At 42.3% G+C, this 25440-nt stretch overlaps 1 protein-coding gene across 7 annotated transcripts in view; it reads right to left on the bottom strand.

The window, feature by feature from the left end:
• Window positions 1-1398: 1398 nt before the first annotated feature.
• FBXW11 (F-box and WD repeat domain containing 11) overlaps window positions 1399-25440 on the bottom strand; it is an 83546-nt gene continuing 59504 nt past the window's right edge. For all 7 annotated transcript variants that reach the window (XM_035110160.2, XM_035110156.2, XM_035110157.2 and 4 more), the window contains 10 exons: window positions 24884-25070; window positions 23822-23912; window positions 14908-15045; window positions 12972-13090; window positions 11777-12026; window positions 10490-10608; window positions 9462-9572; window positions 9269-9347; window positions 8222-8409; window positions 1399-3076 (listed from right to left, as the gene is read on the bottom strand). In XM_035110160.2, the coding sequence (XP_034966051.1) occupies window positions 8248-8409; window positions 9269-9347; window positions 9462-9572; window positions 10490-10608; window positions 11777-12026; window positions 12972-13090; window positions 14908-15045; window positions 23822-23912; window positions 24884-25070 (1256 nt within the window). In that variant the 3' untranslated portion in view covers window positions 1399-3076; window positions 8222-8247. The remainder of the gene's footprint in view (window positions 3077-8221; window positions 8410-9268; window positions 9348-9461; window positions 9573-10489; window positions 10609-11776; window positions 12027-12971; window positions 13091-14907; window positions 15046-23821; window positions 23913-24883; window positions 25071-25440) is intronic.

Raw genomic sequence — 25440 nt, 5'->3', positions numbered from 1 at the left:
GGGAGATAACTAGAGCATGCACCACTCTGGTGAGACAGTCTGCGGGCAGGTAGGGTCTCAGCCTGCGTACCAGATGGAGCTGGTAGACACCCGCCCAGAATTAACCTGTGCCTCCATGGACAACTGTGAGTCCAAAATGACTCCCAGGCTGCGCACCTGGTCCTTCAGGGGCAGTTACCCCATTCAATACCAGGGAGTCCTCCACACCTGCCCGCCTCTTGTCCCCCACAAACAGTACAGCGGTACCTCTACTTACGAATTTAATGCGTTCCAAACGCACATTCGTAAGTAAAAAAAAAAAAGTAAGTCGAATCCCATAGGAATGCATTGGGAGAAAAAATTCGTAAGTAGAAGCAACCCTATCTAAAAGTTCGTAAGTAGAAAAAATCCTATCTAAACCGCATCCTGGATGGCGGACGGAGCTCCATTCGTAAGTAGAGGTACCACTGTATTTCTGTCTTGTCAGGATTCAACTTCAATCCATTAGCCGCCATCTTCAATCCATTAGCCGCCAACTTCAATCCATTAGCCGCCAGAATTAGAACTTGGTTAAAGTATAATAATGCTGGGTTAGTAATATGGACAAAAAGGTGTTTAGAATTTTTTTATTAAGCACATTCCACAGTACAAAGCCTTATATCATGAACAATATCTGTACAATTCAACAGTTGTCCAATAAGCTGTTCATACACAAACTTTCCAAACAGGTAACTGGCAAACATAATTACAAGTTAGAATAAGACTATCCCAGTGCTTTGAAACATTAATCTAGCAGTAACATACAGCTGCTCAGTAATGATTAGCGAAACAAAGTCCAGAATACAGCCAGGATCACTATCATTAAATCCCAGGAGCCAAGCTCCTTGGGTGCCAGTCACAAACTCCACAGCTATGTTACACCAAGCACAATCAAAAGTAGTTTAGGCTGAATCTTCAAATACCATTATTTCCCATGGAAAAAAAACCCCATGAATATCATCTTACACATGCATTAAAAAAGGATAGTTTTCCATAAATACCTTTTTACTTCAGGGCTGCAATAGAAAGTCGTTCACATGACAGCCATTCAATGGCATCGGGGGCGGGGGGGAAGGGTCATTCATATTACAGCTATCAAGACAGTTGTGTGACTGTCAACCATATTAAAAACAGAGAACATGGGAAAGGCATCCTCTGATGGATTTGATCATATCCATGTCTTAAGTCTTTGAAGCAGTGCTCCGAGGGGGGAATTCATGAATGCAAAAGCAGTTGATTTGTAACACCTAGGGAGGCAAAGAGTGGAATACCAGAAGCAGCTCAAAAAGTTGCGCCTTTTGTTCACATCTCACGTGTGCTTTCTTTTGACTGACAAGCTGGCAGGTGTGCAAGTGAAATATCCAGCCATTGCTGTTCCACTAAAATAAGCAATATTCATTCATTGGTCTTTTTTTTTTAATATTGGTAATCAACATTCCTTGACCCCTCAACCAAAAGAAAAAAAGGGAGAGGGAAAGAGAAAAATCAGGAGTGGCAGCAAAGGGGAAAAAACAAATACAAAACCATATGACTAAGGAATGACAGTATCCATATCCATGCCAACTACACAGTTCTTAGACCATCCAGTATTATGTTTTATTAGTTAATAATTTTCAAAACTAGCATTAAGAAGAAGCCACTAAACAATATTGCCCAGCAATAACTTAAAAAGATGAGAGAGACTAGGAAGTTTGCTTTTGTACAGGGAAGCGTACGACTAACTGCCACCACCAATCATACTTTTAAAGGAGAAGATATTCCAATGATGCGATGCCATAATCCGCCAGGTTTTCTCAGCAAAACTGTTAAGGAACACAAACCATCTCTCTTACAAGATCACAGTGGAATTGCAGTTTCTGCTTCAGTTCAACAAATAAGCACAGTAGGATCAAGGACTATCTGAATGGATTGTTAAAGTTGTTTCCAGGTATGCAACTTTGGCCAACGGCTTAAGATGGTTTGCAAATATTGCGGCGTGGAAAATCAGAACCACTTTTAACTTTTACTTTTATTTTATTTTCTTGAATAAAAAAAAGTTCTTGGAGTTTTAAAATTAAGATGTTTCACCTCATTTTTCTTTTTCTTTTTTTAAAAAATCCCAATGGATACCAAAATCCTCCTATTCACAGAGAAGTATTTCTAAAGCAATTCGTCCCAACCCCATTATGGTGCCAGTAGTAAGAATGCCTTTGCTGCTTAAAAACTTATGCCTTGGCATCTGCATACAGTATCAGGAGACCCTGACTCCCAGCACTTGGAGGTTACAATGTTTATGTACAATATATCTACATGCTTATACAGCTACGGGTATTGGAAATTATGAGGCAAGCACACATGGAGGATTCGACTATACCAAACATGAGGAGGAGGAGGAGGAGGAGGACGGCTGTAGTACAAAGCACAATTAAAAGAAAGGACAGTGCTGTACACCTAGTTTAGATACTCTAACCCAATTTACAATCGTTAAATTAAAAGCAAATTACTGTTGCAGAAATAAGTAAACAATCATCCAAAATATTACTGATCCATTCAGAAATATCTCTATCAGTCCAATTGATACTCCTAGCCAACAGAACAGGATCCGCATCAGTCGTGAAACGTAAAGTCTACAGGAGGAGGGTGGCTTTGTGAGCAAAGCCCTGTACATTCTGGGTATGTTTGGCACCCACATTTCACCGAGAATGTTTTTCTTCTTCAGAGTCAGATAAAAGTGCAAAGCAAATATAAATTAGGTCAAGTCCTTCCTTGACATCTGATTTACTCCTGGAAAAACAAGCCATCAGTTCAGTGTACATGGGCAATTTACTCATGAAGCTTTGGGTCTTGCGTTGCCGTGAAGGACAGACTGAATTTCTTCTAGCTGGACTCGGCGAATTCCTAGTCAATTTCTCAGCGGAGACCAGACTGAGTGGAGGAGGACTGGGAAAGGTAAGTTTAGATATAGACTTGTGCTGCTTTGCATCTACACAGCATCTAGAACCACTTCTGACTTTAGCGGTGGCTGATGTCTTCAAGTGCGTAATTGCCAAATGTCCAGTAGTTCAAAGACTGTGGAATCCTGAAAAGAAGAAGTCTGAATTAATTTCAACAGTCTATAGTTGCTTACTGTCAGATTTTAGGCAACGGTGCACACAAACACCAGTGGTCACAGTTGTCATTTAGGGAACTCTTGGCTACGGATGTTCTGCTTTTTCAGAGGTATTTCACCATTCTTCAAAGACATAGTTTGTCAAGAGTGAGGGGTACAGATAACAAATGATATATGAGAGTCAAGTATAAAATCAACAGTAATAGCCTCTATGGAGCTAAGACTCTAAGACTTATCCAACAGAAAATAATATTCAGGGTCCACTGGACTCCGGCAAAACTACACCAGAAGAAAATAACAAGTGCAGACAATTGCTGGAGATGTGGAAGTAAAAATGCTAACTTAATACATATGTTGATTAACTGCCCGATGATAAGATTATTTTGGTGCGAGGTGAGGATATTTATAGCAAGAGTAATAAAAATAAACTGTTATTTAGGGGAACTGAATTTAATTCTAAATTATATTCCGGAAACGTGGGAGATTTCGGGGTGTGTGTGTGGATGTACCGTGGTATATTAGAAGCAAAAAAACTTGTTTTGATTAATTGGAAGAGCCGCAAAAAGATTCCATTGAGCACATGGATTGATAATATGGACAGATTAGCTACATACGAACGAATTGCATGTCAACGCAAAATAAGAATGGATAAATATGAAGTAATCTGGAACGAATGTTTAAGTGATAAGGCGGATAGTGGTGCGAAGTAGAGGGAGGAGAGAGAGGTGGGGAAATATTGTTTGAAAAAGGTGTAGTCATAGGTATATCAGTGTATCCAAATCTGAATTGTCAAATTGTGTTATTACTGTCATTATGGTTTTTGTTGTATGTGTCTTTTGTGGTTGATGTTTGTATCGAAAAATCGATTAAATAGTTTTTTTTAAAAAAGACATACTTTGTCTGGCAAGTATTTTTAAATTCCCTGGGGCTGGCTTGTTTTTGGTACTTTATTTGGTTATTTGCCATTCTGTTCACTTCCAACCAATACATTCTGTGGCTGATATTTGGCTGGTGAGATGGTTTCTTCCCCCGCCCTCCAGCCATGCTCACCTGCCCTGCAACTGATGTCGTATGACGTCAGGTGTGAGCCAGGTAAAGCTGTGGCTGCAAAGCAACAATGTGCTCCCAATTTTTCCTCTGCAAGCCTAGCAGGGACCAGCTCCCCTTGGCAGCTCCTGAGCGGAGCCAATCCCTGTCAAAAGCAGGAATGGTGTGTGATGAGGAACAAAAAGCTACAGTGGAAGGGGGAAGTCAGGAGACATCTATTGGGCTATCTTGTATAAAGGTATCTTTGTGTCCACCCAAGACAGCTCTGGATCTAGGGCATTATCAAGAAAGATTCGACTGATTTAAAGGAAGACCTTTTAATGCAGGCAAGAGTTAAGTTCTCTCTGCAATATTACAGTTATACAAGTGCAGTGCTTTATCGGCTCTCCTAAAACTAATGCAACTTTTACTGCAATTAAGCACAAAGTAATTAAACCTAATCTTCTATTTCTTTCTTCCCAAGAGAGGCACGCTCTGGTGCTTAGTTTTGGACATGGGAGTTTTGCCGCTATGAGGCTAAAACATTTTTTATTTTATTTTCCACTAAAGTGTTTAAATAGCGGATTATATTAAGATTATCATATGGTAACAATTTTGATCCTGTTACAATAAAAAAGGAATTCAACAGAAGGCAGTAAAATTCTCTTATGGCCAAGAGCGCCAGGGTTGTCAGAAATGATCGACTTTAAAAGGCATATTCATTTGGGACACCGAGAAGGGAAAAGGTGCAGGATTTGGTTAAAAAGTTAGAAACCTCCATTACTTGAGCAGAGCACATAAAACGTCTCCTCTATCCTTAGTAATATTTGTTATTTTACAGCTTTATAAAACGTAGCAACATTTCTGCCCTGTGATGTGGGAAACACTGCAGAGAATAGGAAGCTGCTTTAAACAGAGCCTGATCACTGGCAGTCCGGCACAATCCATTTGGATTGGCAGTGGCTCTTCCCTCCTGGGTGGGGAAAGCTGTGACCCTCCAAATGTTTTTGAACTCTAACTTCCATCAGCGTCAGCTAGCATGGACAGCAGGCAAGAATGTTTTGTTTTTATTTATTTCTATACAACCCTTCATCTGAGGATCACAGAGAAGTTTACAATATAAAAACACAAAAGTAGGTAATATATAATAACATATTATAATATAAAAGTAGGGACCCAGGTGGCGCTGTGGGTTAAACCACAGAGTCTAGGGCTTGCTGATCAGAAGATCGGCGGTTCGAATCCCTGCAACGGGGTGAGCTCCCGTTGCTCGGTCCCAGCTCCTGCCCACCTAGCAGTTAAAAAGCACATCAAAGTGCAAGTTAATAAATAGGGACCGCTCCGGCGGGAAGGTAAACGGCGTTTCCGTGCGCTGCTCTGGTTCGCCAGAAGCAGCTTTGTCATGCTGGCCGCATGGCCCGGAAGCTGTCTGTGGACAAACGCCGGCTCCCTCGGCCTATAGAGTGAGATGAGCGCCGCAACCCCAGAGTCGGACATGACTGGACCTGATGGTCAGGGGCCCCCTTTTAGGTAATATGTTAACAAGCAAAAACATTACCCCCACCCCAACAGTTTTAAAGACCATAGACTGTTTAATTAGCCAAAAGCCTGGGAGAAGGGGAATGTTTTTGCCTGGCACCCATTGGAAGTTACAGTCCGACATCTGAAGGGTCAGTTTCTCCTCCTCTACTAAGTGAAGATGCCAAGGATCAGAAACTGAAACCTCCAGCTTCCAGGGGACGTTGTTTTGCTACAGGGTTTTGCACTTTTCAGATAGCTATTCAATGACTTGCCTACCTCTCTCTCTACTTAAGGGAGACACAGCTTTATGTCAGTGTTTCTCAACCGCAGTTCCGCGGCACACTAGTGTGCCGCGAGACGCTGGCTGGTGTGCCGCGACGTGCGGCGACGAGAAGGGCGATTTGCATTGTCACGTGCCTGGCGGCCGCCAATACACACCACTGAGCCGCCGGAAAGCAATATTTGGCAAGTGTTTCTTACAGTCATAATTATAATATAGGGCGGCACAGAGTTAAATTTTTTAACTTTTTTAATGGTAGTGTGCCTCGTGATTTTTTTCACGGAACAAGTGTGCCGTGGCCCAAAAAAGGTTGAGAAACACTGCTTTATGTTTCCAGGGCAACTCAAGCGTAAGCTAGGGTTTGGAAATTGTCCAAGGCCTGTAACAGCAAAGAGGTATTGCCTACAACTGCCCACCCCCATTCACAATTATCTCCTGTTGTACGTGATCCCCACAATCATGGCAGATCACGCCTCTCAGCTGACTGGTGCCCAATAGCAAAGCATGGGAATTAAATCCCTTCACTGGTGATTGCTCCCTCCTCCAACACGTGCCTCTAGCCCATGGGTAGGCAAACTAAGGCCTGGGGGCCGGATCCGGCCCAATTGCCTTCTAAATCTGGCCCACGGACAGTCTGGGAAACATCGTGTTTTTACATGAGTAGAATGTGTCCTTTTATTTAAAATGCATCTCTGGGTTATTTGTGGGGCCTGCCTGATGTTTATACATGAGTAGAATGTGTGCTTCTATTTAAAGTGCACCTCTGGGTTATTTGTGGGGCATGGGAATTCGTTCTCCCCCCCAAAAAATATATAGTCTGCCCCCCCCCAAGGTCTGAGGGACAGTGGACCGGCCCCCTGCTGAAAATGTTTGCTGACCCCTGCTCTAGCCAAATAGCACACGGTCTCAAGGAGCCTAGGAAGGGAGCATTAGATCCCCATTCCTTACAATTACTGTCCTCCTCAAAGAAGTATGCCTCTCATTTGAGGCATATACTCCTCTTTGGTGAAAGGTGGGGTAGAGAGAAGGAGAGCTGTGTTTATCACTCACAAGTTTTTTGCTTTGCCCTAGGGACAGTGCCTATTCAAGTTATGCTAGTGGTGAATGAAGTTGCAATTATCGTGGATAATCTGCTTCCAGCCACTACTTTATAAAAATGGTTGTGGAACCACCAGCCAAAAGTGGCCTACCCACAGCACGGAATGCATCAAACAAGCAAGCAGCACTTTAGAGAACAGAAATGGCACCATGATGATGGTTTTCCAGTTGTCCATCTCAGCCTTTCCCCAAGCTGGAGTGTTCCAGATGTTAGGACAAACAGCCAGAATCTCCACCCATTGGGAATAGTAGGGCACAGAGGACAAAAAACAGAAAATCAGAAAGAGGAAAAGACCACTGCTTCAAGTATCTTTTGGTTAAATGAGGGGGGGAAAGGTTTATTTAAAAAATATGGAGTGACTGCTGTTATCCAATATAATAAATTATTATTTATTATTATTATTATTATTATTATTATTAATACCCCGCCCATCTGGCTGAGTCTCCCCACCACTCTGGGGACAATATATACATTATTATTATTTATTAATTTATGCCTCACCATTCCACAAAAGTATATCCAGAGACTTGCATGAAACTGGGAACAAGTCACATTAAGCCTATTTCCTTTCTCAGAACTAGATTAGCAGATAAAATGAATGCAAATACACTAATTTTATCTGCCATGCCTAGCTAGTGCCAAACATTCTCATGAGCATACTTATAACAACTAGAAGATGTGTGAAATTGTGTGTGTATACAATAGCATCAGTGGCAACCCTTGAAGACCTAACTTGAGAAATATCAATATAACTCTGACTGCATAAGCGTTTTCACAGCACATACCTGGAAAATCGCTAACACAAATATTTACATTTGTCTGTCTAAAGATGCAGGTAGGTAGCCATGTTGGCATGACGCAGTCGAAATATATCTATAATTGTCCAATAGCACCTTACAGACTAACTAAGGTGCTATTGGAACTATACAGTATATAAGGGTCTGGTGACTTCTGTTTCAGTGTATCTGAAGAAGTGTGCATGCACACGAAAGCTTATACCCAGAACAAACTTAGTTGGTCTCTAAGGTGCTACTGGACAATTTTTTATATATATTTTTTTAATCTAAAGATGGTTTGCACTTGTTCTACTGAAAAATCTCACTGAAAGCATGAACTTTTGCCAGGCCCACTACCAGGGATGGTGGTATAGTGGATACAAAAAGGGCATCCTTAAGATAGCAAGGCTTACCTTGGAGAGCAGTACGTTGCAGACTGTTATCTGGAGATGTAAGTGTATGTTCTTGATGGAGAGCGTGTCTCATTTTGAGCATTGGGGGGCACATTTAAAAAATCCCAAATCAAAATGGTATCATCATGGGAACTACTAATGATCTGAAATTCATCAAATTGGAGTCTAAACACACGTCCTGAGTGTTCCTGAAAAATGGCGAAAGGGTTTGCGGTTAGGAGGGCAAAAAGACTTTGTTAATACTTGCACTCAAATATTAATTTCTACTTGTAGCTGGAAGGAAATATGAATGTGACAATCATGAGTTTTATAAAATGTTAGTCAAACTCAGAGTGGGCTCCATTGAATTTAATGTTAAGTCACATTCATTCCTGCACTGCAGGGGGTTGGACAAGGTGACCCGAAGGGTCCCAATTCTACAATTAATTTCAATGGGTCTACTCTGGGTTTGACTAACGTCAGAAAGAGCCCCGTGTCGTAAAGGATTTCTTAAAGGAAGCATGTAGATCATCATTCAAAAGACAAAGGAACTGGAGTAATTTAGCACAATAGTGACACCTTGGGACATTTTAGAAACTAATCAGGAAGAGCTGGATTTCACACAGACAACATGCCAAATATTTGCTTTCAACAATTACTGCGTCCATTTAATTAGTTTATTTAATTTGAGTACCACCCTGCATGTGAAGATCACAGGGCAGTTCACGATCTAAAATGTTAACAAAAATGCACAATAAATGCCTGCCTACAAACATGTTTAAAAGGGAATAGAATGCTAATCAGCAAAAAGCCTGTTTAAACAGAAATGTTTTCACCTGGCGCCTACAGATACGTAATGAAGGTGCAAGGTGAGTCTCCCCGGAGAGGGATTTAAAGAAAACAGAGAGCCACCGCAGAAAAGGCCCATTCTGGTGTTGCCACCCTCTGGCAAAAACACACCAAATTTCCACTCCATTCCAAGGTAGTAGATTAAGAAACAAGCAGACAAAAGTATGGTCAACATGTACTACTGTTGTACAATAATATCTGTATAGTTAATGTACATACCACCAATGTACGTAAGCATAGTGTACTTGCTGGGGCACGGGGGTCAAGAGCAGCTTGCAAGTCCCAAACTTTGATTTTGCTATGAAGCGAAGAGAGAAAAGGCAATGAGAAAACTACAACACCCTCCAAGTACTAAGAACCACAGAAAACCAACCTCCCCAGTGAAAACAGAACTTCGCTTTCAAGCACATACCCATCATAGGCTCCGCTTACAATCCTCTTGTTATCAAATCTGATGCACCTAACCAGTTCTTCGTGTCCTTCTAGCACTCTTAAACAGGCTCCGCATTCGATATCCCAAAGCCTGAAAGAAGGAACACATACAACTTTTTTCAAAAATTTTTAATAAAAGCAACAACGCATGTATTCCTTCTTATATACCTTTTGCAATTTCCATCACAGCTTGACCTAATTATTTCTGAAAAGTCTATATAGTCAACACAATATTGGTTGTGGATGCTGAATCCCTTGGGGGCCATGCTGGACAGATCCCCTGGAGTAGGGCGCACTACATCCCTCTCATATCAATGGTTAAGCTTGATTACTTGGCTCAAAATAATTTAATGTACTAAGCAGAGCTTGCATTAAAACCATTTTTCAAAACGGTAAGCAAGTTTCCATGCAGCCTTTCCCTGCCCCAATTGCTTTTGACCCTAGCCTAGCACAGTCTCCCCTCCGAGCTTATGCTGCTGGGGAAACCCAGCCAGATGGACAGGGTATAAATAAATTTGTTGTTGCTGCTGTTATCATGATTATTATTTGGCTGAACTCTGTGCAACACTGGCCATACGCAACAGGCCAGCAGGTTTGTGCATGTGCAATGGCATCTTCCTCTTCTAGAAGCTCACCTGCGGCCAACTGCTACTTGCACCAAGGGATCAAGTTTGTGACAAACAGCTAACCGAACTAAGAATGGCCGAGAAAAGCACACAGATCCCTGGGGGTGGTCTGAAGGCATGTGAGGCTGCTGCCTAGTTTAAGCTAAGCATTTCTGGGTCTGATCAGTGCCCTCCTGGGAACTAGATGTGTATCACCTAGGTTCCACAACGGAAGAAAGATAGGACAATACATAAAAAACAAAACTTTTTTTTTTTAATGAAATCCAGAAAGATAAGACGACAAAAAAACTGGAACCTGGTGCTTGGGCAGTCAAATGAAAAGGGGATTGGAATGAAACAATACTGTTTCCATTTATCTTCACAGATTCTATCCTCCCCTTACCTAATGGTATTGTCTGATGATCCACTGACAACAAGCCGATCCCTATATTGCAGGCAGGCAATGCCTCGCTTGTGCCCATTAAGAGTGCGAACAAATTCACATGTGCTCGTGCTCCAGACCTAAGTGGAAAATAAATATTTAACTACAAAAGATATCATGGCAATTTGGCACATTTTGAAATTCTGCATTAAAAGAGAGAGAGAAAATAAGATGAAGACACAATACAGTTTTCATTCTGAAAGCCTTCCCTTTTTTCCAACCATAGATCACATTTCCCCCCAGGGAACATTGGAGCAGGGGGCACATATGCCAATGGTGGGCTTGGTCAGAGGCCAAAGTAATGGATGTGACTCAAACCTTTGTTAAAGGTAAAGGTAAATGGACCCCTTACCGTTAGGTCCAGTCATGGACGACTCTGGGGTTGCTGCGCTCATCTCGCTTTACTGGCCGAGGGAGCCGGCGTACAGCTTCCAGGTCATGTGGCCAGCATGACTAAGCCGCTTCTGGCGAACCAGAGCAGCGCACGAAAACACTGTTTACCTTCCCGCCGGAGCGGTACCTATTTATCTACTTGCACTTCATGCTTTAGAATTGCTAGGTTGGCAGGAGCAGAGACGGAGCAACGGGAGCTCACCCCGTCATGGGGATTCGAACCACCGACCTTCTGATCGGCAAGCCCTAGGCTCTGTGGTTTAGACCACAGCGCCACCTGCATCCCTTCAAACCTTTGTACAGTGGGCTATATTTCAGCTTTGCAACACCCTGCCCGCAATCTCCCCATCCTTCATCTAGGTATATACCATATACCAGCCAAGCAAAAGTCCCTGAAGAGAGGATGTGCTTGGGGAGAATCTCAAGGGCTAGGCAGAGAGAGCTGGAAGGTCACATTCTGCCCCTGGGCAAGAATAAGGTTTTCCCCACTCCCACTTAAATTGCTCTACTTAACCTCATGACAACAGTGTGCTACAAAGGGAAATATCTTTAAAAAAAAAAAGCTTAAAGCCATTAAAGCAGCCTTTCTCAACAGGGAGTTCCCAGATGTTCTTGAACTATAACTCCCATCATTACTGGCAAAGCTGGCTAGGGATGATAGGAGGGATGTAGTCCAACAAGATCTAGGGGCCGCTGGTTGAGAAAGGCTGCATTAAGGGAATGCCAGACATACAACCACAATCCTTAGAAACTACTTTAATGGGTGTTTCAGCAACATGTTACTCAGAGACCAAACTTATTCTCCCATAACTCCTTTCTGAATTTGCAATTCTGAGGAACTGGTTGTCCACTTACTTTAATGGTCCTATCACCAGAAGCAGATACAATATACTTGTCATCAAAGTCAACAACGTTAACAGCCGCCCGATGGCCAACTAGTACACGGCGCAGAGTGATGTCAGTCGGTGAGGCCATATCCCAGACAGCAATAGATCTGTCCTTTGAACAGGTCACCATTAAGCCATTGCTGAAACGCAAGTGAAGCACAGCCTCGTTGTGATGAATCAGTGTGTTGAGGACTTCACCTGTGTTCACATCCCAAACTCTGCAAAAGCACATATACACACATCACAAATCATTTGGGATAAAATGCTATGCAATCAAAAGCTCATAGGTGGTGGTAGTGGTGAGCCTTTAATTGTTTCAAACCACAAACTGCCAATGTCACACTATTCCTGAACACCTATTTTCTAACCTATAACAATTGAATATCATCAGTAGTAGGGCATCATTCTTGCAAAAACGTACCACCGTCCATCTCCATGTCCAAGCGCTCAGAAAGCCCTGTCCACTTTCGGTGGTTAAGCCCCATTTGTTGTTTGAAGTCACTTTTACAGGGCTGCTAGGAGACAAAACCGCACGACTAGGGGCAGACCCAGGTCTTGAAAGCAATGTTGCTCTCAAACTGCTGTAAGGCAGCAGTAGTGTGTGGGAGAGGCTGCTTAGCCCTTCCTCTACTGAGCTTCTGTAACTGTCTTCCCAAGGTCTCCCCCAAATTCAACATATTGGCCATATTATTGGGAAATGTGGCTGGCAGAAGAGAGTTACGTCTTTTCCTCGTGCCAACCCATTATCCACTGCCAACTGTCCCCATCCAAACATCATTTTAGGTGTCGCACAGAGACCGAAGTGTTTCTGCAATCGTAACGACAGAAGCCATAATTCACAGTATTTAATTAATCTGTTCTGGGGTTTTCCCCAACCCTCCAAAACAGATTTATGGGGTCAGGCAAGGAGAGGAGGAGGGCGGTGCCGTTCCACTGCACAGCTAAAACTCCTTGTGCTGGCAGAACTGCTTAGTTGGGATGCAGTCCTTAATTGGCCTGTAAACTCAAGACTGACTACTACCAGGAACATGGGAGAATCTAGAGAATTCCAGATTTAGGTGGGTGACCCCTCTTTTCTCAAGAAAGGTTGTACCTTTCACTGGCTGTGAATTTTCCCTTTGTATCATCCTTCTCACCAGTTTCGCAGCTACAAAAATGCTCACCTCACAGTGGAGTCAGAAGATCCAGTTACAATTACTCTTTCATCATATTGCAGGCAGAGAACGGAGCCAGTATGTCCTGTTAATACTTTCAAACATTCCAATCCTGTTTTATCCCAGATCTGCCAAACAGAAACACAGGAGAATTATATGACTGCAGAATCACTATCTGTAAAGCCATGTCGAAATGAGTCCACAGTCCCTTCTGTCAGGAGAGGGCATGGGTTTCCCCACTTGCTTCTTATATACCTTCTATGCCTTTCCGGAAACACGGAAATACATAATTCACCTGAGTATCTGAATTATAGTGTTGTGCAGAGGGAGGGTTTTTTTAAATAAAAAAATCACAGAATCCTGACTGCCATTATTCCTTAATACCCCAGCATTACAACATTTTAAAGAAACATTACATTCTGGCTCCCCTGGTTACCAATAAGCTTGAGAATGCATGTGTGGTTTTTGCAGAAGCATCAGAAACTAGAACTGGATAAGACGGTGCAAAAGTGACTTCATTTAGATCTATGGTCCTCTAATGTCCCACAGTCCCCAAACCTCTTTTCTCCTCCTTCCCAAACACTGTCCATGTGTTTTCCTTCACACATTCCCAACTGCATGGGGAGCATGCTTGTTTGCCTTGCATCTTCTGCCACATTCCTAGCAGCTTGGCAATGCCACCCTCCCCATGTTGAGGCTCAACGCCCGCAGAAAGGAGGCATTCACTATACTCTCATAGGGTGCCCATGCCGCTTAGAACCCTGAACAGTATGGGGAGTCTATATGAACCTCCCCACTGTAGAGTTTCAGCCTTAGCACATAGAGGGGCTGCAGAGACAGGCCGCCAGAACACGATGAAAGGGACAGTGCCAATGAGCACGTTCTCATTCTCCTCTCTTGTTAATTCAAGGAAATGAGGCAGACTACAAGCACTGTCTGTATCATGTTAGAACATATACAACTGGCCAAGCTTACTGACTCAGTAAGAGGTTCGTCAACACAAAAAGTATCCAAAGAGTGGAATGTTTACAAAAAGTATCTAAAAGTGTATTACCCTAATAATTCCATATTGGCAGATATAGAATAACGTTTGTAATATAAAAATGAGATTAAGAAAAAACAGAGAGGAAAGGAAGAAAATTATAACGAAGACCCGTGGAAAATAAAGAATTTGAAATTGTAATATTAGACGGACGGGAAGTGTCTAAGAGGGAAGAAATACAGTAGGATGTAATATAAGGATGGTATACTATTCACATTGCGAAGAAGAATTTATTTTGAATTCTGAATTATGTATTTAGTTTTTTGTATTTATCTTTTTTGTATGAGATACGATGAGAAGGAAATTTTCGTTGTATTTATATCATGCATATGTTACATTTTGCGCTATTTTAAACAATAAAGTCTTAATTTTAAAAAAGCACTGTCTGTGTGTGTCTGTGTGTGGTTTTTTTTAAGGTATATATTGTATTCATCTATGTTATGCTCTGGCATGCTCTAATACTGTGATAGCTGTCTTGGGCATTCTCTTTTAAATTGAGTAACAGGGTTCAATACATGCTTAATCAATAATAAATACATAAACCTCTGGAACAGAAGATAAATCTTAAGAATTACATCCTGCTTTTCAAATCTGCTCCTTCTTCTTCTTCTTCTTCTTCTTCTTCTTCTTCTTCTTCTTCTTCTTCTTCTTCTTCTTCTTCTTCTTCTTCTTCTTCTTCTTCTTCTTCTTCTTCTTCTTCTTCCAAAAAGCAGAATGTAGCAGAGGTTCAATGGGCAGCATGTTGTATTCCAGACTGTTAGTAAGGGCTCAAGACTTCTTCAGCTTCAATCAAGCAATATTCTACTTTTGTGCAGCAATGAATCATAGAATTGTAGAGTTCAGACGTGAACAAATGATCTCACCAGAAACAAGACAAAAAGTAGTCAAGAAATGCCTTTTTACCTTAATGGAGTTGTCCCTTAAGCCACTGATAATCTTCTCATCATCATACTGTAAACAGTAAACACCTTTACTGTTTTCAGAACGGCACTGAATTCTTTGCAAGTTGTGCCTTCCGCATCGCCAGTTAGACTCTATAGTCTAAAAGAGACCAAAAAAGGGGTGGGTGGGTGGGTGATGTAGTATCCCGACACGTTTTCATATCACAGATGTTTGAGACTACATTGCAATCCTATACCCACTTACCTGGAAGGAAGCGCCACTGAACATAATGGAACATGAGTAGACATGTCTATGAGTAGACATGAAGAAGATTGTGCTAAGTTATCCCAAGCCTTCCCTTAACCTCTCCCAGAGTTGTCATATCAGGTAGAAAGCAGCAACTGAGTTAATAAACATAGAATTATGTGGCAAAAGACAATTCAGTCTGCAAACCCAGTTTGTCCAGAGGAAAATCACACGTCTACATGCAAGTCACTGCAGTGTGAGATACCTAAATGCCAGCATTAACCTGGAAAGAGGATTTATGTGTTAACTTGAACAGATTGACTATTACAGCAACCTGAGAGGTAGGAGGGATTTTTAGATTGGGAATCCAAACCAGTCAGTTTTTGCCCAATCTCTAACTTGGAATATTAACAGTGAGCAACCCTGCCGATGCATGTTACTTTTTCAACCCAACTTGTACCATGGGGATTAAAAGCAGTGGATTTAATGGAAGGGCTGCCGTGAGCTACTCTCAGCCCGAACGTAGACCCTCTATTGAAGGTTAATTCCTCTGGGCAATGCCACAGGGCTGTTGTAAACCACTCAGAGCCTCTCCTGAAATATTCAGTGTGGCACCATAGGGCTGTCATGGTCACTGTCTCACAGCAAGAGTCCCTTCAAACCTGAAATACTGGGACAGTGCAATGAATGTTCTTAGGAATCTGCATAATCAGGACAATTTTTTAAATGTGTCTGTTTTAAATAAAAACTGAGCTAGAAAGCGCTCAACTCTTCTTTTTGCTGCTATATTTTGGAGGCTGGCCAATCTTGGGTTATGCTAAAATCTTGAATTTCTCCCCCAATTTCTATAGGCAAATCTCACTTCCATTCCTGGGGACATTTAAAAATAATTTCAGGGCTGTATTCAACACTGCAGCTGGGCTTGCACAAGAGACATCTGTGCACCCAATAAAACTTGCTCTTCTTCTCAAGTCCCCTTCGCCACCCTAAAAGTAAAGGGACCCCTGACCATTAGGTCCAGTTGTGACCGACTCTGGGGTTGCAGCGCTCATCTCACGTTATTGGCCGAGGGAGCCGGTGTACAGCTTCCAGGTCATGTGGCCAGCATGACAAAGCCGCTTCTGGTGAACCAGAGCAGTGCACGGAAACACCGTTTACCTTCCCGCTGTAGCGGTACCTATTTATCTACTTGCACTTTGACGTGCTTTCAAACTGCTAGGTTGGCAGGAGCTGGGACCACCCTACATGCCTTCAAAATTAAGTCAAGGGGGTGTTGAGGACCGCTCCAGAGCAGATTTTGGGAGTGTGTGGGGCAGGGAAGAGGGGAAGTTCCACTTGTGCAATGGACTTCCCCATTGCACAAGTGGAACTCTGTCTTATTGCAAAAGAATTTCAGAAATAGACTGGAAAGAGAAGTTGCTGAACTGCAACTTATTACCAAGCTTAAAACCATGGAGACCCGGTCTGAATAAAGACATTGGATTCTTATCTCATTAAACATGATAAAGCTATCTTTAGCCATCTCACCCCTTGTTTTTTCCTGTAAGACCAATTGCAGTCGTTAACAGTTATCAGTCAGTCAATCACCCATTTCCACCACCCTTCTGAGTAATACCCCTCCCCACCCTATCACTATATATAAGCGTCTGGTGACTTCTGTTTCAGTGTATCTGAAGAAGTGTGCATGCACATGAAAGCTCATACCAATGACAAACTTAGTTGGTCTCCAAGGTGCTGCTGGAAGGAATTTTTTTTATTTTGTTTCTGCTTGCACAGTGTTTCACGCAACCCTTACTATTTATTTATGCATCACCCATCCAATTTGCTGGGAGGTTCACACAGACACATAAATAACTTCCAGGTGTGAACTATGAAATGGTTCTCTGTACCTTTTTTATATCTATGTGTCTCTTTTGTCATCCTCTTTTGCTCAATTCCCTGGGAGGGAGAAAGAGAAGGGGAGTAATGGAGCACAATTCAATGGAGGAAGAGGCATAGAGAAATAACTGCCTCCTGTACCCCTCTGCACCCCTTGCCCTGAGTCTTCACTAGCCTCTTCTGCCTGCCAAGTAATCCACATCATCATCTTCTTCTTCATCAGTAACTTCCCACAAGACCGCTAATTCCTCTCCTCCCCCAATTACCTGGTTTTCTTTTCCATCTAACTCACTGTTCTGTGTCTTGGACTGTTTTGTGGGCTTTGCAACTCCCTACAGAGGTTTTCCACACCACAAAAAAGGGATTTTGTAAACATTACAGTATCCCCCCCAAGCCTACTTATACCTCTCTCAGGTGCAGCAGTGGTGCAGTTTTGGCAACAAAAAAAGATTTCAACTCCTCTCCAAACTTTGCAAATAGAGGGAATAGAGGTCAGAGCTTTCCAAACTGTGTGTCGCGACACATTAGTGCGTTGACTGCAGTGTATACCGGTAGATGTGTCTGCAAATTCTCCCTACGCTCCTCCCAGGGCCGGAAAGGGGTTAGTTTAACCTCTGGCTTACTAAGTAAAACAGAATTACTGTGTCACGAAATGATGCATGTCTAAAAAGTGTGTCACCAACATGAAAAGTTTGGAAAGCTCTGCAGTAGGTTATATATTTACTAGTGTGGCAAACAGCCAAACAGTGTGGACATTTACATTCCCTCTCATGGGGAAACACTGTTTTGCCCTGTAGCTAAATCACCCATAATTCCAGGTTGTGCACGCCTAGCTTTGTCTTAAAACAAGTGACACTGCATTGTTTTCTGCATGAGAACACACAGCCAAGGAGAAATCTGTAAATTTCACAGTTGCTCCTCTTTGTCTACACCACAACTGGGTTGTACAAAAGGTACAGGAATTGCATGACCACAAGTTCTGGATTGTACTCTTAGGTGGTATAAACACTTCCAGGAAATGCATTTATTACAAAATGGGAAACTTGATATAAACCTGTCTCTTCTCCCTTTCAAACAACTGACTGAAACAGATTTAAAATTCAGTCTGTGTTGGATGGGCATAAAATAGCCCTGCAAGACTCAGGTTGTACTCAACACAGAAACCCAGTTGATTAGTATTAACTGGCTAATTCATATGGTTAGACATATGTGCTTCAGTTGTTTATGGTTCCCCACACCAGCCATGTGGCCACCACTTGAATCGGTCACATATTTTGGCATGCCACTGATTCTTGAGACATTGCACATAAGCGCCTGTTCACCAAATAAAACACCAGTCAAAACAATTCTACCTAAGGGTTTAGGGAGAAACATGCTTTCCCATTTTGTGCAATTTTCAGATTTTTAAAAAGCTCCTTTATAAAGTTACCAGAAGTCAATGTGGGCTGCAAATCAAAGCAACTGGAGCGTGTTATTCATCCTCAGGCCAGAGAGCTGTGAATCAGTAAGATCCATGCAGGTGCACAGTTTAATTCTATGAGTAGATGTGATTTCAGAGACACATTAATGTGGTGTTGCTACTGTGGGAAAATATTTTGTATTTTTGAGAATTTGTAAAATCCCCTTTGCCGTGTCAGTTGCCAGTATACTGGGAAAGTGGCCACAATACACAAAAAGTATACAGCTGCACAGAAATTGGCAGGAGTAGAAACATATGCGACTACAAAGCAGAAGGATTCGAGAGAACTAAATATAGCTGAGTGGGTGGGCCCTTTGAGGACCATCAGGAAAAGGCCCTGCTGAATGCAGCCCTCTGTAAGCAGGCACATTGGAGGCTGTGGGTATGAAACGTATTTCTAATATATGCAGATCTGATGCAGGCATAACAGGCCAATCACAAAACCAAGAACCAGTCACACTGGTGACTGATGCCTTGTGATGCCTCATGGATGGTTTCAACATACCCTAATTGAGGTTGCCCTTGAAGACTGTACAGATAGATCCTCCAGTCATTTCTGAATCCTGATGCCTGGCCTTTAGCAGGAGTTGGGCTCAGGTGGGGGTGTATTAAGTCATCTTCTTGCTGATCTGGCTAAGCTCTGGTGTCATTCCAAGGCTCTGGGTGCGATCTACGGAGACCTAAATGGTGACGGCCTTAGGGAGCACCTTTTTGCCCACGAGTCTTCCCCTCTCGTTAAGATGTGCATTAAGATTTCAGCATCCTCCATATTGAAAATGGCAGAATTGTGGAGGGAAATTATGCAACGCTTTCAGACATTATATGGATTATGGAATCCAGCTTTTCTTAGTACAGGATTTGAACTGCCTGATTGCTTATTTTATTTATTTCAGTATTGAGTGCATGCAGTCCTAGCATCAGCTGTGGAAAGTGACGGTTGGTATTTCCAATTTATCAGTCTTGTAATTTACAACTGCTTTCAGGAGTCTAGGGCCACTGCAAAACTGGTACTTGCTGTACTATGACAGTTACACATGGGTTTTCTTTTCTTTCTTTCTTTCTTTTTTAAAGGCTTCTAGCCAGACATGTATAATTCTTACTAAAGTAGGAAGTCTGCGTGTCTGGACCGTACTGTTTCAGTGCAATTGAGGGTTAATATGACATCATGCTCTTACCAACAAAACAAATTAAAACCTTCCACAGAGAAGCAAGCATATTAAGTGAGAGAAAAATCCAGCCTAACCTTCTCTTTGATATTCTCACTTTCTTCACTGAGCTTGTTTTATGTATGGACAAATGGTCAAGTCATTATGTGCCTGTCCTGCAGTTGGTGAGTGGTGTCACCTGGACAACAGATCTACTAACTCAGTGGGGAGAACTAAGTCTTAGAGCTATTGCCATCAGCCTATGATGCCTTTCTGCACATTCCTAGCACCATACTACATAAAGAGAATACGGCCATAGAAACTGCATGAGTGGCTCTCGATCTTCGTTCTAAGCCTTAATAGCTACTGTCACCTTGATTAGAAGGAAGAATGAGAGGGGCAGGAATAACAATCTGCGTAACGCAAGGCAGCACTAAGGAGGTTGCATGTGTGCAGCTCTTAACTTTCATTTTTGGTCCCTGCCCTAGATAGCACCTGAAATAGCTCCACAGCAGCTATGAGAGTGTCTGTGTCGCAGTGGTGGAAAGAGGAGGAACTACGGGCAAGTCGGGCAGAGATTCTCCAATCAAGTGTTCACAGGGCAGCAATTCCACTTATTCCAAGGAAGCATATTGCCCATGGTGTTATCCTTCCGGCATGGCTGGAAATACAGTATGCTGAAAATCAAGCAATAGATTTGCCCAGAAGTCCTTGTAGTGGATAATGCTTCAATTTCTTGGTCACTTCTGGATGGATATATATCCATTCTTCTCTCTTGTCTCAGGGGACGGAGGGAATGTAGGTGGATATTTTAACCATTCCTTCCTTGGAGCCAATAGGTGGAATCTTTTTAATAGTCTAGCCACATTATCTATCCCCATTTCAAAATATTGCAGGGGAGGGGAGAAACAAGGAGCTTCCATATGTCACAAGGCAGGAGAGCAAAAAAATAGTGTTTGTAACTGCTCATGAGGAATAAATTATATCTGTACTAATTCTAAAGGAATAATGAAGAATTTGGCCCAGCATCATGGATAATATGGAAAAGGCCCAGGGATTTAGAATTGGGAGATCAACAGTACACCTGGCAATCTGCCTATTAACACAGTCTGCTAATAAGAGTCAAATTGTACTACAATATTTTGGGACTGTGTCCAAGTACATGATTAACTGAACCAAGTCAGATTTCCACAAAAACAAGTTTTGCATACCTAAATAAAATTTCCTGGGAAGAACCCAAAACTAGTCTTCCCTTTAAGGGAGTTCCTAAAACAGTTAAATCTGGCAGGTCAGCACAATGGATCCAGGCAGTACCAGAAGTTATTGGACCACCCTGAATGCAAGAAAGCCTCTTCACGAAACTATTGCCCTCAACTGCCTGCCATTGTGGAAGCAGGTAAATCATTTACCTATTTCCCATAATCGCCCCCTCCCAAACACAATGGAATGTTGTGTGTTTTAGGCGCAACACTGTGTTCTTATAAGACTTTTGCTGGGGATTAAACACACATTGATGTCAAGTCTACAATGTCACCTGCCAACTCCTAGTTGCAGCTGCATGTATTTCTGGCCCCAAATTTAAAGAGGGGTCAAAAAGGCCAGGTTACAACTCTGCTATGCATAATTCCTCACTGCCATTGAGTTTAACAGTTTCCTTTTAAACTGAATCAGTGCACTGATGTAGCTAATCACAATAAATTAAACAGTTTTCCCGCTCACATTAGTAGCAAGGAAAATTATGTGCCTCAGATCTCTGTGTCCCTCTAGAAATAGCTGCTCCACGGTAGTGTAATTTTTGCTCCTTGGTGATCTGTTGACATCCAAGCCTAAGCATCTTTTGAAAAACTTTCTTTTTGTTAGCTTCTAGCAACAGGAGGAGAGAGGCTAGGAAAGGTTCTTAGCATTTTTCATGTCTGATTTACTTCTATTAACATTTTTTTAATGAATGAGTGGCCCCAACCTTTTGGAAACTGTGCAGGTTGCAAATTTAAACAAATTAAAAAAAGACTGACTGCTGGGAAAGAACAAATATAATAAAACTATTTGTATTATGTTGTACCTTAATGACTTTTTTTTTTTAACTGTAACCACTAAACAGTAGGGCTGGGCAATACCAGCTTTTCAACATCACGGTGTATTGCCAACCATACATTGCGGTTTGGCTATATAAATGTGTTCTTTTGTTTGGGGGGGGGATTGGGTTGTTTTTATTTTTATTTTGTGGTTTTATATCTTGAATTTATTCTGTGAACCGCCCTGAGACCCCTGGCTATAGGGCGGTATATTAATAATAATACGGTAATAATAATAATAATAATAATAATAATAATAATAATAATAATAATAATATACCGCAATGTTGAAAAAACAAGATGCCTTGGCCTCTGCTCGCAAGACACTGGGTGAAACTGCCCCAGCTCTCACCGTGGGACAATGCAACTTCTTTGCACAGCTCAGCTGGGTATAGAGAAGCTGAGACAGCCCAGGTCCATTTCACGCAAGTGGGTGGAACACTGGGGCTCCTTTAACTGCTCGCTGCGGGGAGCCGCAACCGTGCTCCCCTCAGCTGAGCAGTTTCAGGGAACCCCCACCCTGCCAGAGCCAGCGTTGGAGACTCCTTTAACTGCTCGGCTGAGGCACAGTTTAAAGATGCACAGGGAGGCCTCGCTGGTACAACTTGTTTCTCCCTCTGCATCATATGAGGGCAGAGTGGGATGGCAATATATCGCTGGTGAAACCGCCGCCGGTCCCGAGTCCCTCCGCTAGCACTACCTGCTAGAAGAAGGAACTGTTGACTCCCTCCAGCGGACGCTGCTAGCAGAGGGACTCAGGAATTGTGGCGGTTTCACCAGCAATATACTGCTGAGTGAAGCCGACATTGAGGTCTGCTTCTCATACTGGTCCTGGGAGATACAGCAATATATTGCCCAGGCCTACTAAAAACGTATACTCTCCTTTTACTCATAAACAAAGATCTCTGAAGAGAGCCTTCCCTTCAAAGAAGAAATCAAATCCTCTATCAATATTTTCCCTGGGGGAGGGAAATCAAACCGTCTCCCGGAACGGATTACGTTCGAAAACCGAGGTACCCCTGTATGACTATTCTGAGAGTGGGTAGGGTACAAAAATGTTCTTTCTACTGAAGTCTGGGAGCATGCTGAAAAGTTGCAGGGTGCATTATCCAATCAATCATTATCAGCACCTTGTCTTTAATTAATTTAATTTGTAAGTTGTAATGTAATGTTCACTTATACTATATAAATTTATTTATTTATTATAGCTGGGTAAGTAACAAAGAGCAGAGGTTGCCAATCATTTTTTCCCTCTCACCCCAGCAATTTAAGCACCCATTTGGAACACGTCAAAAATAATAAACCTCATCTTCCAGTTTCGGAACCACTGCACTCTCCCTTGCTTTCACCAGCATAAAAGCACAAAGCACAAAAGTTAGATAGAACAGAAATTCTCATGATAATAAAGCTTTGAGACCTATGTACTCCAATTATCATCAGGCTTGCGATATGCTATTAGAAAGAAACCCCTAAGGAGAAATTTGATGATCTAAACTTATATTTCTAATACTTTTATTTTTTTAAAAAAAGCTGAAATAGTTACTTGGCCCTATTCTAGTGACAGGGCAGGATTAGTGGCTAAGCTAAATTCTCCTGTGCTCTATTTGAGTAACTGTAACTGAGTAAAGAGATTTGCAAATATTGGAAGCTTTGCTCTGTTCAGCTTTTGGTAAGGCCAAGAGCCCTGATCCTCTGGGCACAGAAATGCTGACGTATATACACCAAACTCAGAGAGAACAAAAGAACGCACACATGGATCTTTTGCCTCTGCTGTAATAAATGGAGTGGCCGCCATCTGCAGACCAGCTCCATGTGCACAGAAAACCTGGATCAGAATACATTATCTTCTTCCCCTGCAACTCACTAAGTTATTGTGAGTTTATCACATCAACTTACTTACTCTGCTTTGATACCTTCACATTTCTCAATTCCTTACTTTACGGTAACACTTCTTAAATCCATAATTCTTTAAATCCGCGGCTGCTCGTTCTCATAATTCTTTTTAAAATACTTTTTACCGAAGATCCTTATAACACTGAAACACATTTCTAAAAAAGCATGGCAAAAGAATGAAGTTTCATGAAAACGCAGCTTCAAACTCAGTACAGTTTAAAACAAGGTTTCCGAAAACATACCTCTATATCTTGTATTATCTTTGGGTACAGTGACCTGTAAAATGAATTAGGAGGGCCATCTGTGGGTCTGTTTTTAAACAGGTACTGATCCCTATAATAATAAAAAAGAGAGAGGTGAAATTTTGTGTTTAGAAACAACAAGCCTTGCAAAATGCACTAAGGGTAAAAGGCAAGAGCAGCTGCAGCCCTTAAAGCTGCCTACTTGACACGAGCGGAGGGTGTCCAGTTGTATTTGCCCGTCTTTCCTTACACCCCACCAACTCACACCCCTGCTCATAACCTGAGTTGGGGGGTGAGAGTACATACAACTGCAGTGACACGGACAAAGATGGGCCTGCGTAGCTCTTGCATACCTCCCGTTTTGCTTTTCCTATAGTAGCAGAGCAGCCGGACCCACCTCAACTTGCCGAGCAAGACAAAAGGGCAGGAGTCACAAACCCTGCCAGCTGAAGACCTGTGCGAAGGCTTCCACTTGCGCAACAGGCCTCTCCCCCCCCCCCGGTGTGTCCCCCTTTAAATTGGCTCGGGATTTGTGTCAGGAGAGCATCCAGAAAAGCAGGTGGGGGAAGGTAAGGGGGGAATTGTTCTGCCTGGCAAGCTAATATGCTTGTGCAGACAGAATGTTTATAATAGTACAATGTTAAATTCCACCCAAGGAATAGTGGGGCCTAGAGCATCTATGGCTTGCATGGTCCCTCCTGTATCTGGATGACGCAGGAGAGCATGCGCGGGTATGGATGTAATTCTGGGAGACCACTCTCAGCATTTCTGCTGCATACAAGTTACATTGCTCATATAGAGTTTAACATACTCTACCACCTCATAGAAATGCACACTTAAGGTGGCTGGCATAATGGCTATTTACAGCACAAAGGTAGTCGAGAAGCAAGAAGGCTGGAGACCAAAAAAGGGGGAAGTAAGAGCACACAAGTACCAATTTTTGAAGTCATTTATTGTCATGTAATCTTTTTACTAAGAGTTTGAGTCGACTAGCTGTGCCTAGTGTGTCTTGGCATTGTTTCTGTTCTAAAGCAAAGGAGCAAATTTTGCACAGATACTTACCAGCCCCTTCTTTCCGAGAGCCCCTTCCAAAGTGGATCGGTTCGTACCATTCTTTCAATGAGCTTCTTCCATAGCATTCCTTCTGAAATAACTCGCTGCCATTCCTTACACACCAGCTCTGCTGCACAGAGTGACCTGGCATCAAGGTAGGAGAGGATATTTTCTGCTATGTGATCTAAGCCTTGCTCTAGCAAAAGAGAAAAAAGAAAGAAAAAGAAAGCGCCGTCAGTCTTTTCATAGCCAATGACTCTCTTGCCTGCAAATGTACTGCGCGTGCTATGAAGCTGTACTGCCTCAGGGGGAAAGTCACACACAACAGATTTAGCCTTTTTTCACATATTTATTACTGCACAATTTTGGATAAATGCAATGTAACACTAACTATATAGCAAATTGCACAGCACTGTGATAGACTTTGAGGAGCTCTTAGGCCTATGGGACAAAGTGCCTATGGATCCAAATGATGTTATCTGAAAAAAATGCCTGGGCTGGGATCCAAAGAACTACTTTAAGCATGCCCAAAGGCTCACTTGCTCCCAGTGAAGTTTTTACAATTC

This window comes from Zootoca vivipara, chromosome 3 (genome assembly GCF_963506605.1).
Source record: "Zootoca vivipara chromosome 3, rZooViv1.1, whole genome shotgun sequence".
Classification (NCBI taxonomy): domain Eukaryota; kingdom Metazoa; phylum Chordata; class Lepidosauria; order Squamata; family Lacertidae; genus Zootoca; species Zootoca vivipara.
This window is presented reverse-complemented; position numbering and strand designations above follow the sequence as displayed.